At 39.3% G+C, this 17,744-nt stretch overlaps 2 protein-coding genes across 2 annotated transcripts; one reads left to right on the forward strand and one right to left on the reverse strand.

The window, feature by feature from the left end:
* Positions 1-13,574: 13,574 nt before the first annotated feature.
* Positions 13,575-14,741, reverse strand: LOC136278349 (uncharacterized). Its single transcript, XM_066161924.1, has one exon. It carries the CDS (start codon positions 14,729-14,731, stop codon positions 13,718-13,720), a length of 1,014 nt encoding a protein of 337 aa, XP_066018021.1. The 5' UTR covers positions 14,732-14,741; the 3' UTR covers positions 13,575-13,717.
* Positions 14,742-15,523: 782 nt separating this feature from the next.
* LOC131769127 (uncharacterized) lies at positions 15,524-16,725 on the forward strand. The gene has a single exon (XM_066161928.1). The coding sequence runs from the start codon at positions 15,600-15,602 to the stop codon at positions 16,611-16,613; it is 1,014 nt and encodes a 337-aa protein (XP_066018025.1). The 5' UTR covers positions 15,524-15,599; the 3' UTR covers positions 16,614-16,725.
* The last annotated feature ends 1,019 nt before the right edge of the window (positions 16,726-17,744 follow it).

Below are 17,744 nucleotides of genomic sequence, written 5' to 3' on the forward strand. Positions count from 1 at the left end.
TAAAACTTAAGAAATATTCTGGAATCGTGAATTTGACTTAGAATTTGACCAAAAAAAACCAGTCTGATAGTAATCAATAGTAAAAGAAGCAGAAGTTTCCAGGAATTCCTGTGCGAGGTTAACTTTTACCAGAGAGATTACAACTAGAAAATTGACATAATTAAAAACATAGCGTATTACAAAATAGTACAACAAGGTCTAATCACCGTAGAAACGGAGCAACTGTTTCCGTACCAAATTCACAACCGCAATAAGAAAAAGGTGTAAGAAATTGTACTCAGATGAGATCGACAAAAGGAATAAGAAATAATCAACCTGTCTTATTATAATTTTTGTATCAAATGGCTTAAAGTAATATAATATTTCCATTTTTTTTTCCCAACACCAATATAAGGAAACCCTTACAATATTTCAGATTAAATCTAGTTCTATTTTTATCACTTAGCATGAGATAGTTACCGAACCATGATTTTATCACTAACTCATGATACACGTACGTGACGCCAACCAGAGCACAGCTGCATATTTGTTGCTTTCTCACTATAAAACTAACTAAAAAGAAACACTAACTTCGACTTTGAACAACAACAAAAAAACTCAATAGTGATTTATGTGAGAAGACTTACCACCGAAACGCATAAAGAAATGACTGAAATAAACTCCCGTTATTACGGACTATCGTTATACGGAAATGCAGACACTTTCATGCTCCTCCCCCCAGCGCGCGACATTTCTCTTGTTTTTTTTCTTTCGCTATAGGGACATTTAAGTACTTCGTCCAAAATCCCGACTCACATAATATAAAGCGACATTACGATAAAGGAAAGTAAAGAAACCATTCTTCAATTCCTTGCGGCTGGATCTTTTTCTGGTTCATGAGGCCATGTTAGAAACTTTATGTTTGCGTAGTTACATATTATTTAAAATCTGTTTAGAGACAAAACAATCTATTTCTCCCTCGTACCCCGCTATTACGGACACTATAAATCTTCCCCCGAGATAGTTCGAGTCGACTGAGTGTATTATATACTCTGACCAAACTGCACCCCTTTGAATCCAAATGATATGGTCGATAGCAACTAAAGGTAACGCCGTACTAGTGTTTGATGAAAGTTTCCTCGGACTGAACCTACGAGGATCTAATAATCTAAATTCCTTAAGCACAATACAAGTTAATGTGAGGTCGACTTAATAAATGTTTTGTGATCGATATTACTTCGCAGGGCTAACATCAGACACCAGAATATGAAAACAGAACCAGCTGATAATTCCGTACTCCACCGCGATATTCTATTAGGTTCCTCCAAGGATCCCAACAATGCGCCTCATAAACTTTCTGAAATTGTCAAATTTAATTTTTTAGGTATCAATGCCTTCATCCTCATGACGATACTTCGCTTTTCATTTCGTGTCGACCCGACCAGACTTGTTTCTTTATCGCTAAAGAGCATTGTATCAGCCATATCACGTGGAGGATATTGGAAAGAAAAAAACTGGTGTTGGATTTATGAGGGTAAAACAGAAGAGGTTTTTAAAATCTTTGGATTCTGTCCTTCAGTGGCATTTTGTACAAAAATAACGAAGAATTTCGCCCGGAATGTTTATGTTTGAAGTTCAAAATCCTATGATCCCTCGATTCACGTCACATTTGACATGAACTTTTTATGGCACTAAAAAGCCCATATTGAAACATCATAAGTTGTTTATGTTCTTCCCTTGCAATTCTTTCAAAAAAAAAAGTTGTAACTAACTGGGTTGCAAATTATTTCACAGAAGGGCTACATCAAACGGTTTTATTGCCAAAGCTAGTCACAACTAAACAAGGTCAGCTCACAATAGCCGCTCATGTTTAATGAGAAAGAATCGGCTACTACACAGATCTTGATCATTATGCGAAATCGGTAGACTGGTAATGTTTGTAATTCCAAACTACGTAATGTTCACAACTGGGACACTTACGAAAAAGAGCTACAGCAGCGCATGCCAACAGTAAGATGACGCTGACCATTGCCACTTGGGTTCCATTGCACAAATCGTCGCTACCACGAGCAGCTGACTTCGCAGTCGGTGATTATCAAAGAAGGGTCTTTACTGTTGCAGAAGGTAGATGATTTAGCACTGCACTGAGACCAGTTAGTGCAATCTTTTCCGTAAATGGACATTGAAACTTGACCACTCTTTCCCTCTATGCTACATGTGTGGGTGCTGCGTCCCTGATGTCACCTTTGTCTGTATTTTCTCACAGTTATCCCATCCTTTGGCGGCAAACTGGTAGCACTTGACGCCATAAGCTGTCAAAACAAGACAAAACATAGTACGAAATATTTGGTGTAAATTGTTCAGTTATATTCAACACCATGAGACTCGGCTCAAGAATTATTGACACGTACATCCTATCTTTAATGGTTTGATTTGTTATGCAGCAATAATTTGGCCTTCTTAAAATGGTGCTAAACGAAAACTTGATAAAAAAAATTGATAGCAAAAATTACTCAAGATGTTAGAAACCTTCGGCATTCACTGGCAGTTTTGCTCTTAGCGAACTGAGGTGGCCGAATGAAATCGTGGACTGAAATTTCAAGATGTCGCATCTTCAACCATTAGATCACATGCTTTTGAAAACCTCAGCTATAAACTGCACCGAGCGACAAATACATCGATAGATTTGAGGACGATGTGCATGCTAAGTTCAGGAAACTGCAGAATCATAAACTTACCGAAAGAAATGTATAGTGGGAGACTGAGGAAAATCAAGGTAAAATTTCCGCACAGCCCCATACTATTGCAAAACAAATCTGTTTTCCCACTGACAACGTATTGTTTTTGTCATTGTTTTCTCTATCCAAGAACTGAATGCGTAATGTAGTATGGGGCTGTACGGAAATTTTACCAAAATCAATACTGTTTTTATTTCTAAGGCGCTGCCTCTTTCCAAGAACGTATTCGGTTTTTTTAAACACTGAAGCGGGATGTGGTTTAGATTAAGACAAAAAAACTTACTGCTATATCCGTTCTATGTCCGGTACGTGTTCTCGGGAATGGGAAAGAATGGAAGGAGTAAATGAGTAAATTATGTTCAAACAGGATGGAATTAAAAATAATGCAAAAAGAATAAGATAAATTCACCACTGAATTTCAATGCACTATATTCTTTTGAGGATTGCAAATTCATTCCTTCTGAGAAATGCGAGAAAAGGAGGAGGAAAATGTATCTAATGGTACAACGTAAAACCCTCACAGCAAGGAAAAAGAGGGTCCCAATGGTTTTTTACAGCTAACGTTTAAAATTTCGGCCATTTTAAGGCTAAAGGTTTGTTTCTATGCGTTGCGGTTAAAGGAAATTCCTTTTTGGTTAACTTCTTTTACGACTACACTAAAGGTTGAAATTTGTTGATTTTTACGCTCAACAGCAAATTTAGACCCTCTGCCTTCCAGTTAACCTTATTGTGATCCTCAAATAGCGTTGAGATAAAACTTTGAAAAAAGTAGTAAAAAGAGAAAATAAGGAAAAGAATATATCGGAACTATGGAATAAAAGATAAGACCAAACTAAAATGCTTACGAGTCTTGTACAGTAAATATCGATTAAACATTAATTTCGCTTTTGCGCCCATCGTGTTCAAGTGTCTCGCCGCTTGTGATCGTCTTTGACTCATTGTTTTAATATTCCTATCGTAATTACTGATCTTTAAGCACCTGCAATAGAAAACCGTATAATTTGAAATGACATTGGCGTGGTTTAAGTGACAATTTTGGCTACAATAGCGTTTTCTGTAGTGTTTGGAGTTGATCCCCACCGGGACAGAAAAATTGTAACACTTTGACTATTTTAGATCTAATCAACGATTTCCTCTGTTTTCCCTCAAAGTCAAATGCGGCCATCACATGTTTTCAACATAGAGAGACACTTTAACATTTATAAAGGGACATAATGACACAACGATTGTAGACAAGGATTGTAGTAATCTTTTAACAGTCCTTTAGCAGTTCAGTGTAATCGAATGTAAACAAAACATCATTGTTGTCTTCAGATGAAAATGTTTGATTTAACATCCTCGATCTTGAGTAACCCCCATCCAACATTGCTCAAGGTCTAGTGAGGTAATCACATGTCTTAAACATGGAGAAGCACACTTTTCTATTTCAGAAAAGGTCGCCTCTCCTCTGCTATTTAAGATGGTTTCTAATGGTTATCCTTTTTCTTTCTTGCAGAAACTTACCAAGACCGGAAAACCAAACAACAGTACCGAATCCGCCAACGAGTTTAAAGCTACTGCGGTTTTACCTTATGTCAAAGGTCTGTCTAAACAGCTTCGCCGTTGCCTACAACAACAAGGCGTACGCGTTGTTTTCAAGTCGGAGACTACGCTAAGATCTCAGTTAGTACGAACAAAAGACGCTGTCGACCCGGCTAAACAAGATGGCGTAGTTTACAGGATTCTATGTGAATGCGGCGAGGTGTACATCGGAGAGACTGAAAGACCTATGCAAGACAGAATTAAGGAGCACGATCGAGACATTCGACTCGCCCGTACCGAGACCTCCGCCGTTTCAGAGCATGTCATAATACCGGACACAAGGCACTCTGGAACGAAGTAAAGTTTATTGATCGTGACCCTTATTACTACACACGTAGGGTCAAAGAGGCAATTCATATAAGGCTTCACCCTAATAACATCAACAGGGATAGTGGAATAGAAATTCCAGAAGCGTGGATGCCCACGATCAAAAAACACAACAACAGGAGAGCCGTGCGACAGCGGACCGCTGAGGGAGCACATCACCGAGTGAACAGCGGGGATCGAAATGCACCAATCAGAGCTGTTGAAAAACAACTAATCACAGCAGAGGATCATGCTTTATAAGATCACGCATGACTGAAGAAGACTGGCAGTGTGCAGTCGAAACGTCGCGATCTACATCACACGTGACTATATCGTGAGACAAACGAAAAACTTAGCTTTTATTGTTATTAACCACTATGAATAACCACAACCTTTTCTAATTCAGATTTTTTTTCAAAACTGACTTATAATTCTGAAGAATCTAACTGAGTTTCTGAAATGACTGCCTCTTCTAGTAAGACATAGTGAGATTTCATGACTTAGGATGATAAATATTTCTTGAATTTCCTCATGGAAAAAATGTCATGACGAACTAAATATCATCTTGTGCCTCTTTGGCTTGGACTTTGCACTTTTCTTTGCATTTGCTCCTTTTCAGGGTAAGGCTACAGTAATGAGACTACAGGATTTTGGAAACACAAGATCCATCAGATATTTTCTTGTAGTGCTTTTTTTTTTTTAGTTCTTCTTTTCCAGCCCGAGTGACACCAATAATGTCTACAATGTACCTTTGTCTCTGTGGTTGTTAAACAATCTGGCAGCTCCAGAGGTTCAGCCTCAGGGTGGGCAAATTCTGGTGATTCTGACATGCTGCAATTGTAGAGGGATGTACCCAACATCAACCTCTCTGACTTTTACTCTTTTAGAACTTTGACATTGGAAAATGTATATGTTCTGCCATCCTGAACACTAATGGTGAAATTCTGCCGTAGTGTTACTTTTATTGTTCTAGTGGGGTCATTCATACAGCAGTCAGCCTTAGCTTTTCTCTACACCGTTGGCTGTGTTTACCTTTTTAGTGCCACTAAGTTGGCTGCCTTTCCTTTTATAGTGAAAAGTTGATTGTGGTGTACTGCAAATGGTGAAGTAATGCTGTCAGTTTCTTTTATTGGTTTTGCAGTAAAAGGCACTTCAGTATAAAGAATTTCAAACCTCTTTCCTGTACATGAATTTTGCCACAAGTGTCGTCTTCAGGTCCACTGTCTGGTTTCTCTTAGATAACATGCATTAGATAACAACCGGGACCTACTGGCTCATATTAAGAAAAACGCGTAGCTAAAAAAAAAATTTTTTGTTACCGCTATCAGTTTAAGAAATATTTCCTTTTAAAACACAATCTCATCCGGCTTTGCCAAACCTAAGAACATACACCTTAACTGATGTAGTTGAAGTGTCAGTGATAGTCAAAATGTGATTGTTGACATCACCATCTTTCGTCGCTGGTTTATTTTCAGGTAGTCTTGTATAGTTTTTGTAAGCCCTGCTCTTGCCTGACCGTCTTCATAACTCACTCTTATATCGTCACATTTGTAGCCACCTTTTTCAGAGATTTGGATTACAGCTCTTTTTATACACTTCAATTTGGTCATTGTCAGCAAACCATTGTAAAGTAAGAATTGTGTAGTTAATCCCGAGGTATTTTTTTTATTTTAAAACACTTGTAATAATCATGCACTTGGGAATGTTTACAATGATGTCCACTTTGTACGAAAGTATTACTTTAGCAATAACGGAATGATTCTATGGCTATTTTCAAACTGTTTTATTATTATTGTTTGTTACAAATTACGGTCGACTTACAGTGGTAGCACGTGTTTTACACTAATCAGTAATTTGATTTTTTGGCTGGAAATACATCTCTTGTGAGGTTCACCAAACGGAGACTTCACGAATAAAAGCCACGAGAGCGCATACCAATTGCATGATGGCACTGACCATTGGGACAGTGGCTACATTGCACAAATCGCCACTACAGCAGTGGAGCTTGCATTCGACTTGAGGATCAGATGACTTGCAGGATTCATGTGCTTTGCATTTAGATTTCGCACTGCAACCTTTGGAGAAATGCTGGGTGTCGTTTTTGTCTATTTTAACTTTTACACAGTGATCTTCTTCCCCCGGGCAAGTCACTTCTTTGGTCGCACAGTGTTCCCAACTCTTAGTGCTATAGCACTGATAGCATTTGTGGGCATATCCTTTCAAATGGAACAGACAAACCATCAATCAATCAACCAATCATTAAGTCGATCAGCTATTTGAAAAAAAGAGTTATGAATATGAAAGCGCTTTAATTTATTTTAATTAATTAATTTTATTAATTTTATTGCTGTAATGCTCATTTCTTAACCGCAGTTCGTAAATATGATTTCACATAACTACAGTAGAAAAAAAGTTATGCAAAAAACAAACAAATGAACGAACAAAAAGTTCTTTAAGTTAAATAGTAAACAGGAAAAACAAGCGCCAGATAGCTTGTCCATTAAGAATAAGCTCATTTACTTAATGACAATTGAACTAATTTGAACTTAATTAATGACTACCCAAAAGCGACTATGCAATTTCGTGCACAACATGCGTTTATATGGCAACTACGTTGGAAAACTTTCGCATAAATTATTTCTGCGATTTGAAAATATGTCGCTAACCCCACCAATACGACTTAATAAGTTTAAAGAGAATAAGGAATGTGGTATTTTTTAGCTCAGTAAAGAAACAGAGAAAATATTTTTTCTGTATTGCAGTGATCGTACATAGAAAAAGTTCTAGTCCCCAAGAGGAATCAAAAATTTGTCTTTGTCCTGTGCTCGTTACAAAATGGAAAACAGTTTCCTCCTAGTCTTAAATACTTAATCAATCACTGTAGAATTGAAAATTGAGTCACTTTCAATTTAGTTAGGCGTTGGGCAAAGGCCACAATCAGTGTGATATTTGGTCTCGGCGTGTTCAAAGCGAGCAACAATTTCAGAAATTTATCTGCCCTTCTTATCAAACTTGAAATCTATTTAATCAAACTCAGTAATATCAAGTGATCAAAACAAATTCGAATGCTTTTCATTTGCTGGTGGCCATAGTCGAATCACGCTAGGACTGAGTCCGCCAAAAATTCATCGCTTTATTACTAATACTGAATATCAGAAATCAAGTTCAAGTTTTTTTATAATTTACCATGTTAAGTCAAATAGGAGATGACAAATTTCAAAATTTAAAACCGCTGCGTCTTTTTTTCGAAATTGTCAAGTACCTTCTGCTCTTCATACCAATCTTACGCTTGTTGAAAATGACAAAATCTTAGCATGTTGTCTTTCAGTGGCATTTTGGGAAAGACAATATTGAAATAAATAATGTGGCCATAAACTACTTTTACAACAAAAGTTTTTTTCAAAAAACCTTTCTTTCGGTGTTCAAGGGCATCATCCCAGGTAAAAAAAAAGAGGTATTTCTGATAATTCTGTTGATCGGCGAATGCTCTAATCTTAAACCTATCATATTTAATACAACGTTTAGGGTTCAATATTGTCACTCGAAAATTACGGTTTTGATTCAGCATTGAAAAAATTGTTTTAACAAGTAGCCTTCAACAGTCAAATAAAATTGAAGTGGAAACTACGTTAGGAAACTTTCCTCTCAGCCGAAACTTCTCAGATCACGAGCATGTTTTTTTTTTGTAAAAATAATGCTCACAGTTGTGCCAGCGGATATTCTTGATTCCAGATTTGACATTGATCAGTTGGTGTTTATAGAATGCATGATATATCGCAAAAAACTCGAGTTTTGTAGGGGACAAGAAATTAAAACGAAATAAAGAACCTCTTCACTTAATGTAGAATCTAATTGAAGTTGTAAAAGAAACATAAAGTAGAGGTCAATACAAATTGCGGACGCTCGCTCACGGCGCGTCTTCGCTTTTGATTTGATGGACTTTCAGTCTCTGTAACGACCTGCAGTTCTATATAGTAGTTCTATTTGTTGTTACGCACTGTGACAAATTACAACCCCGGGAATATTCAGGGATAGAAAGTCCTTCCTTAATTTAAAATGGTACGTAGATCCTTCAAGGACTTGCCTCGTGGTAGTAATTAGTATCATTTAAACATTGCCTGACTAATTATCTATATGACTACCTCGGTACGCCTTTGTTTTTGTGCTTGGCAAGCGTTTTGTGTTGGAAAAGCCATGTTCATGTGAATTAAACTGAGTAAAGATTGGCCAATCAGAAACTTACCAATAGAGATACAGAGAGAGAGAGCGAACATGAAATGGACTGATTTCATCTCAAAGCTGCCGTTTCTTGCAAAGAACTTGATTTGTTTGATGAAAACTCTCTGAATTGTGATGTGGCTGAAGGGAGATTGATGTCTGCTGTTACTAATGGTTTTTTTGTGTATATATAATAACAGTTACCGATACAGGTATTTTTACTAACCAATAATTTTCTTCTAGTCATAACGTTAATCAATATTTCTATATCAGAAAAATGTTTTATTATTTCATAACAACCCCTTTGGAATATATAAGCTACTCTTACAAGTCATATTAGTCATTTCCAAGTTATATCTGCTCCACAATGGCTGAACTTGTTTTTCGATTTGTCAGCCTTTGATTATACTGAGACTAGATTTTTTTTTGTCATTTGAAAGTTAGCTTTTGAACTGTATCCCCTAATCTAAAAAGCACTCTCTGACGGCGTGAAAAACCGTGATGTAACTTCGCATTTTACGATTTGAAAACGGAATTTTTGAATATTATGTCCAAAGAGTGGTTTCCAGTTGTTTGAAAACAATAGCTCGAGTCACGGTCATCTATTTAATTTCAAGTACAGAGGTCACTTTTGTGGCTGATTTCCACTTCCCAGTTTCTGGGAAGTGGAAACGTCCTATACCGAGAACGTCCTATACCGGGAAAAGTAGCGGGAACTAATAACACTGTGTAGCGAATGAATTTTATTCAGCGTTGTCCCCTATCGGCTCATATAGCTAAAGTGTATCGACGCTTGAGTTAAGTTTATTAGTACTGTTATTATTTTTGAATGACGTGAATAAAAGTGATCCTCGCAGTAATTTGCACTACTTGGGCAGTAGTGAAAATAAGGCCTGAAAAAATTCAGGCCTGTACGGGATTTCAACCCATGACCTCTGCGATACCGGTGCAGCGCTCTACCAACTGAGCTAACAAGCTAACTGGGAGCTGGTTTCATATGACTTTCATAAATTCTTAACCGTTTACTGTTATTATTATTGCGTTCCTTCCCGCATACAAATGTGTCTCCCTTATTTCCGTATATCATCTGACAGCGCTTTTTACTCCTCTAAGCCAAATACATCACTGATCATCAATAAATCTGTAGGTAATGATAGCATTGGTATGTTTGTATGTATTTCATATCACATCTTTGTTTCAGCATTGTGTTCTCAAGCTTTTCTGAAGAAACATGAAATTAATGTGAAATATTGACCCGCGATAAAAATTGCTAGTCAGCTTGAGAGTTGTAATCTTTTAAGTTTATTAAAGAAAAAGAGAGTTAAAAAAATTACTAGTGGAGATTAAGATCATTAAAAAATCTTGATCTCAGCCTGAAGTTATTCGAAGGAAACAGCAAAATCAGGTCAATTGATCTCGAGAAAATGTTTAAAAGCCATACCGTGAAAAGCGCAGGCTATGAAAGAGTGATCTAACTCTCGTGAATTCTGCTCTCCCCAAAATAAGGTGACTGGATGAAGGTTTATGAAAAGGTTTAGATGGAACAGAAAATCATTTGTTATGAACATATTACTTGGCAACATATATATTGCAACAAAGATTCTCGTCTAAATATCTACGCAATAAGCGAGATCGAACCTGTTTGGGGTATGAAGAATAGCTTGCGGTCCTGTCGAAGATCTTCGAAAGTTTGCGTCCAATATGTGGAAGTAAAGTGCTAATTAGCCGATTTACTCAGATGATGATATGCGATTTCCTTTCACGCGCGCGATTTCCGAAAACCAAAACAAAAATTGCGGACAGTGATTATTCCATCCGTATAAAGCTTGCGAGAATTTCTGCCGGATTCAAGAGAAGATTCTGCTAGATTCCCCATCCAGACCAGTTTAAACAGCGGATATTAATATTTGTCTCCCACATAAGACTTTGTCTATAATACCAAATCTTATTTCTGACGAATAAGCTCGCGAATAAGGCTGAAACAAATATCCTGTCGGCACAAGACACTACTCAGCCTGGGTACCAGGTCGGTGCGTCATGGGCAGCAAACCAGAGGTATATAAGAAGGAGTACAGCACACGATAATCATCGAGGTCTCTGCATGTATTAACCCAATTCAGAGCTCCACTTAGTTCAACTTTATTTTTCAGATACGTCTTGCTTTAATATGGGCTTTTTTTCTCTTTGTGAAGCCTCCGCAGGATGGCTAATAGTTTTTGGAGCTAGAACCTTGGCTCCTGCCCAGATTTCCTACCCATTTTTTTTCCATCGGAAATTTTTGGACAAGTTATTTTTTTCTGACCTCCATTCTAGTCGCTCTCACATTGTCAGGGGTTGCTTTGTTTTTCGTTTTATTACATGTGTCTTTGACTTAGGCTGTTTAATATAAGTTGCTTATCAGTGTTTGACTTCGGTGACTCGTAGATAAGTACCGTCGCTCTTAACTATAGACTGCTTACTTATTGTTATTTGCACTTGCTTGATATCCTTCTTGGCAGTTTTCTCGCCTAACTGGCAAGCTTCGTTTGTGCACCTTTACATGAGGGTTTTTTTGGTCCAAATAAAGGAATCCCCACCCTAACTGGCAGCTTTACGCTAATTTGGTTGGATTGTAAGTTTGTTAGCTAACTGGCATGATTGATTGAACACGTACGTTTATCTTTAGATTTTAGTTCCTATCAGTGGAATTCTCAGCTTAATCGGTAGTCGGACGGAAAGATTGTACAGATAACGGCAAGTTTTTCATGGACATCATCCAACGTGTTAAGGCCCAGCCAAACGCACGCAACTGTTCAACGCAACATCTTACAATATTGTTAGATCGTCTTGTGTGAAGGAGCTGGCCAAACAAGCGCTACATCTTAGAACATCCAAAAAATTAATGCAACAAAAATTGACCATTTTCAAACTTGATTCAACAATATCCAATAACTTGCAACATGTTGCAACACATTGCTACAGGGTGGCCAAACATGTGCAATACGTTGCTACATTGTGGCCAAACGTGTGCAATACCTTGCGCGTAACACAGTTGCAAGATGTTCCGTTGAAATGTTGTGTGCGTTTGGCTGGGCCTTTATATCTCTCAAGGACCAACGATTGATGTTTGCTCTAGGTAATTACTTTACGTTGTTCACGTAGGGTGCGTTCCTTTGGGAGAATCCGGATCAGGATTTCCGATCTGTGGCGTTCCTTTCGAGCAAATCCATTTTCAGATCAGTGATCTATCAAATCCACTCTGGACAAGGATTCATCGGATCACTGATCTGCGTGATCTAAAGACGGATCATTGGGTCAGTGATCCAACGCGTTACTTTGAGCGAAGGATCCAAAATCAATCATTTTGCCCAGCGGTGCTCAATTTCAAACAATTAGGTACTTCATATATTGACCGGAAAAAATTGTTGTCAATCGCTCCACAAATGCTGCGATAAACACGAAATAAAATCGATTTTGTAATTTTAAATCGATGGGCCACTGATCGCAGGCATTCAGGGTTCCCAAGAATCCATATCGTAATTAATACTTGCTTCTGTTTTAATTCCATCGTTTGAGTTTACAATGGAAAAATGCGCTTCTAATCAATAGTGCGCGCTGAAAGCCCGTGCAGTTAGACGAGCCATTCAGGGAAGAGCTCAATAACCCAAGTGCATACTTCCAAAGGAACGCACCCTAAAACTCCGTTCCTTTCATGCACCGTGATTTTTGTGATCTTGGATCACAAATCCAAACCCGGATCCTCTTAAAGGAACGCACCCATAGGCTCTCGCAGATTTTGTAATGTCGTATGGTGTTTTGGGTTGGTTCTTGCCAGGCCCCCCTCCCCCCCAAAAAAACGTATTTGTCAACAACCTTTGCTGTTTGTGTGCTGTTTAGTGGAGACTAAATTTTCTCTGAAGAAGTCTCCAATGTCGAATTTTGCCGCCGTTTCACAATCTGCTAAACTTTAAATTTCTGATAACCAACATTTCATTAACATCGATTCTCTTTTTTCCATTCAGAATTCAGTGAACGTTTATTCAGCGGTCAGTATAGCCGCAAACATTACTCACTCGTATTTAAAAATTTAACAAACTTGACACGACACATTGTTGAACACGGTAACTGAAAATAACAAAATTACAAACACGTGAATGAGCATAAAATAACTTATAACGTATGAGTGAAAGTACTGGAAAACGACAAAGCGAAATAAACAAGGACACTTACAAGACGAATGTGACCAAACCGAAAGACGAAAAAATGAAACTCAGAGCACGATATGTTCCGATATGTTCCGTAAACTAGACAACTAACCAAATAAATTACGTGCGAACAGAATAAGCAAATAAATATAACAAGTACAAAACTGGTAACTAATGAAGACGAGAAACTAAACACCTATGAAACAACAACAACAACAACAAAAAATAATAATAATACGAATTCTTGCGCCTACAGTCAGTAGTCTTTATTATCAGTAAAAGCTTTTTCAGTTCAAGGCAATGCTTAAAGCTTGAGAATTGCTGTTACGCTTGCGGCGACTAAAACAAAATTGAAGCGAGGCGTCGCTTTGGGCGTATTGCTAGCAAGGTGTTAAGAGGCTGTCCGCGTAAGAACGGATAAGGCCAATTTCGGCCCATCACCGATTTCCCTAAGTTTTCCACTGGAAGTCAACAATATTATCCCATGTACAAATATCACATTTATTTTGATCAATTTTATTTTTTTATTTTTTACGAGACAATTTTAAAGGTTTGATCAGCAGGGATTTGCTAAAGCAAAGGCATAGAAAAAACCAGGAAAGATTTATTACTCGACGTTTCGGGGTCATCGTGACTCCATTATCAAGAGACTAGTTTAAAAACATGCAAATAAGGAAAGGTACAAGAATAGCATAAATTAGAATGAACGGCTTAAACAAACACCTTGGCGCGGATGGAATCCGTTTGCACGTTCAGTGTTGGCTTACGCATGCGAATATACAACATTTCATTAACAAGGCAATCAAATTTGCCGTTACATTTCGCGATGACGTTGAATTGCTCGATCAAGCGTTCAGGCATTTCACTATTGTGCTGGAGGTGGTAGTGTTTGTAGATAGAAGATGATTTCCTTGTGTGCCCTTCTACGCGCTCGTGTAAGTGACCACGAGTATAGCCCACATACCCTGCATCACACAGGTTACATTTAAATTCATAAACGATACATTGTTGGTTAACAATAGGGGGCTTAATTTCGTGTTGCTTAAGCTGTTGATCGAGCTTAGGGCTAACGAACACTGGTTGGACAGTCACGCTTAACTTCGAGCTTAGACTGTTCAGTTGTTGTTTAACATGATTAGCTGACGACTGGTCCTTGAAGGGTAACACTAATCTCACAATCTCCGATGGTACGTCTGGTGATGGACAGGGCTCTGCAGATGAAATCCTTCTCTCAACGAACCGCTTGATTGCAGTTTCAACCAGTGGCTTTGGGTATTTCAAGTTATGAAAAACCCCTCTAAGGCGGTCACATTCCTCGGAGAAGAAAGACCAGTTAGAAGATAATCGATAAGCGCGATCCACCATGGTGTTAACTAGGCTGCGCTTGTACTTAATATCAACATGACTCTGGAAATGCAGAAGGAGACCCGTGTTGGTTCTTTTGATGTAGACCTTGCTCTCAATCTTTGGTGCACGGTTAAGCAGTTCAGTTCCTAGAAAGGGAAGGGATCCTTCCCGTTCGACTTCCATGGTAAATTGGAGGGAGGGATGGGTAGAGTTAAGGGTGTCTAGAAACTGGCCAGCGGTCACCCTATCAGGCATTACGGTCAGGGTGTCATCGACGTACCTCCGGTAATAGCGCGGAAGTTGACCGTGTTGTTCGAGGTTTTCCTCAATCGAGCACATGAAGACGTTAGCCAGCAACGGTCCAAGGGGAGAACCCATAGCGACTCCATCTGTCTACTCATATAAAGCACCGTCAAACTGGAAAAGCTGGTTTTTCGTAGCTGCTCGGAGGAGGTCGATTAGGTCCGCTTTAGAGATGTTCAAGCTGTGCGTCTCGTTGAACCAATCCTGGGCAAAGGCTTTTACAGCTAAGATCTGTATTGTTTCCTCCAATGGTACATTTGTAAACAATGAGGTGACGTCATAGGAAACTAAAATTTCGCCGTTCTTGATCTCGAAGCCTCGTACTTCATCAGCAAAGCGGAATGTGTCTGTCACTGTATATTGGTTGCACGACAGGGGTTTCAATTTGTCGTCAAGCCATTTCGCTAGCGAGTAATTGTAGGTGTTAGTAGCAGAGAGTATTGGCCGCACGGCCAACTGTTCTTTATGTGTCTTCGGCAAGCCATACAAGTGTGCGAGTCTGGACCCTTTCGGGCGGAGACTCGCACACTTGTATGGCTTGCCGAAGACACATAAAGAACAGTTGGCCGTGCGGCCAATACTCTCTGCTACTAACACCTACAATTACTCGCTAGCGAAATGGCTTGACGACAAATTGAAACCCCTGTCGTGCAACCAATATACAGTGACAGACACATTCCGCTTTGCTGATGAAGTACGAGGCTTCGAGATCAAGAACGGCGAAATTTTAGTTTCCTATGACGTCACCTCATTGTTTACAAATGTACCATTGGAGGAAACAATACAGATCTTAGCTGTAAAAGCCTTTGCCCAGGATTGGTTCAACGAGACGCACAGCTTGAACATCTCTAAAGCGGACCTAATCGACCTCCTCCGAGCAGCTACGAAAAACCAGCTTTTCCAGTTTGACGGTGCTTTATATGAGTAGACAGATGGAGTCGCTATGGGTTCTCCCCTTGGACCGTTGCTGGCTAACGTCTTCATGTGCTCGATTGAGGAAAACCTCGAACAACACGGTCAACTTCCGCGCTATTACCGGAGGTACGTCGATGACACCCTGACCGTAATGCCTGATAGGGTGACCGCTGGCCAGTTTCTAGACACCCTTAACTCTACCCATCCCTCCCTCCAATTTACCATGGAAGTCGAACGGGAAGGATCCCTTCCCTTTCTAGGAACTGAACTGCTTAACCGTGCACCAAAGATTGAGAGCAAGGTCTACATCAAAAGAACCAACACGGGTCTCCTTCTGCATTTCCAGAGTCATGTTGATATTAAGTACAAGCGCAGCCTAGTTAACACCATGGTGGATCGCGCTTATCGATTATCTTCTAACTGGTCTTTCTTCTCCGAGGAATGTGACCGCCTTAGAGGGGTTTTTCATAACTTGAAATACCCAAAGCCACTGGTTGAAACTGCAATCAAGCGGTTCGTTGAGAGAAGGATTTCATCTGCAGAGCCCTGTCCATCACCAGACGTACCATCGGAGATTGTGAGATTAGTGTTACCCTTCAAGGACCAGTCGTCAGCTAATCATGTTAAACAACAACTGAACAGTCTAAGCTCGAAGTTAAGCGTGACTGTCCAACCAGTGTTCGTTAGCCCTAAGCTCGATCAACAGCTTAAGCAACACGAAATTAAGCCCCCTATTGTTAACCAACAATGTATCGTTTGTGAATTTAAATGTAACCTGTGTGATGCAGGGTATGTGGGCTATACTCGTGGTCACTTACACGAGCGCGTAGAAGGGCACACAAGGAAATCATCTTCTATCTACAAACACTACCACCTCCAGCACAATAGTGAAATGCCTGAACGCTTGATCGAGCAATTCAACGTCATCGCGAAATGTAACGGCAAATTTGATTGCCTTGTTAATGAAATGTTGTATATTCGCATGCGTAAGCCAACACTGAACGTGCAAACGGATTCCATCCGCGCCAAGGTGTTTGTTTAAGCCGTTCATTCTAATTTATGCTATTCTTGTACCTTTCCTTATTTGCATGTTTTTAAACTAGTCTCTTGATAATGGAGTCACGATGACCCCGAAACGTCGAGTAATAAATCTTTCCTGGTTTTTTCAATTTTAAAGGTCACCCCAAAACTGCTCAATTTGTCTTGACCATCTGCCCGAGGCACAGACACTTACTAGGAAGATTCTAACGAGGTCCAAGATCGTGCCAATACCCTGGCCATACTGGGAAAGTTACAAGTGTGGCAGGCAGCCACGTCATAACCTTCCTAATAGCTGACGAAATAAGACTTATATTTTAAGAAATCGCCGCTGTAAGATCACGTAAGTACCAATAGCCTTTTGGCTCTCTCTAGTTCTGTTTCCTCAATTGTCAATACTTTTATAAGTTTTTGTTGTTGTTGGTCAAATGTCCATTTCCCTTGGTTAATTATTGGTGTCGCAGTCGTAAATACAAAAATGCGTTTTTTATCATCAACCAAGGAAATTTCTTTAATTCTTTAATGCTATTGCTACACTAAGACTACTGGACAGCCTGGTTGATGGCAATGAAGGACACAAATATAGTCCTGAGCAGTGAATCTGCATCTCCTTCCCATGCCTCGCATGATGTCGCCCCTCTTTTACTCGTCTCTACATTTCAAAAACACTTTTCCTTTATCTCACACCCACAACGACAACTGCTACGGACGATAGAGACTATAGGCCTCCTAGATGTGTTTGAAACGCCTGGCATTTCTATTACAAATGATTTAGGCTAAGCTAGACGATGACGATGACAATGATGAAGACGACAAATTATTAATGAGTTGTATTGATGCAATTTTATAGCTATTTACACACTTGCCAAAAGGAGCATTCTGAGCGACTGTTGGGTTTGGGATGGCACAGTTCTACCAAAATTTCAGTCAACCAGGTGCCTGAGGAGAAGATACATCATCGTGTTCGCATTGATATGACCAAAGTCGATCATTTCGTCGAGTTCATTAATCGCCCATACTTTTGTCAAGACGTGTCTTACGGAACTAAATTCCTTAAGCTAGACAGTGGCAAAACCATCGAGATGCGGAACGTGGTGCGTACCGTGACGCGGTCTACGATGATTGGCCAGTACAT

The sequence above is a fragment of the Pocillopora verrucosa genome, chromosome 1, assembly GCF_036669915.1.
Source record: "Pocillopora verrucosa isolate sample1 chromosome 1, ASM3666991v2, whole genome shotgun sequence".
Lineage (NCBI taxonomy): Eukaryota > Metazoa > Cnidaria > Anthozoa > Scleractinia > Pocilloporidae > Pocillopora > Pocillopora verrucosa.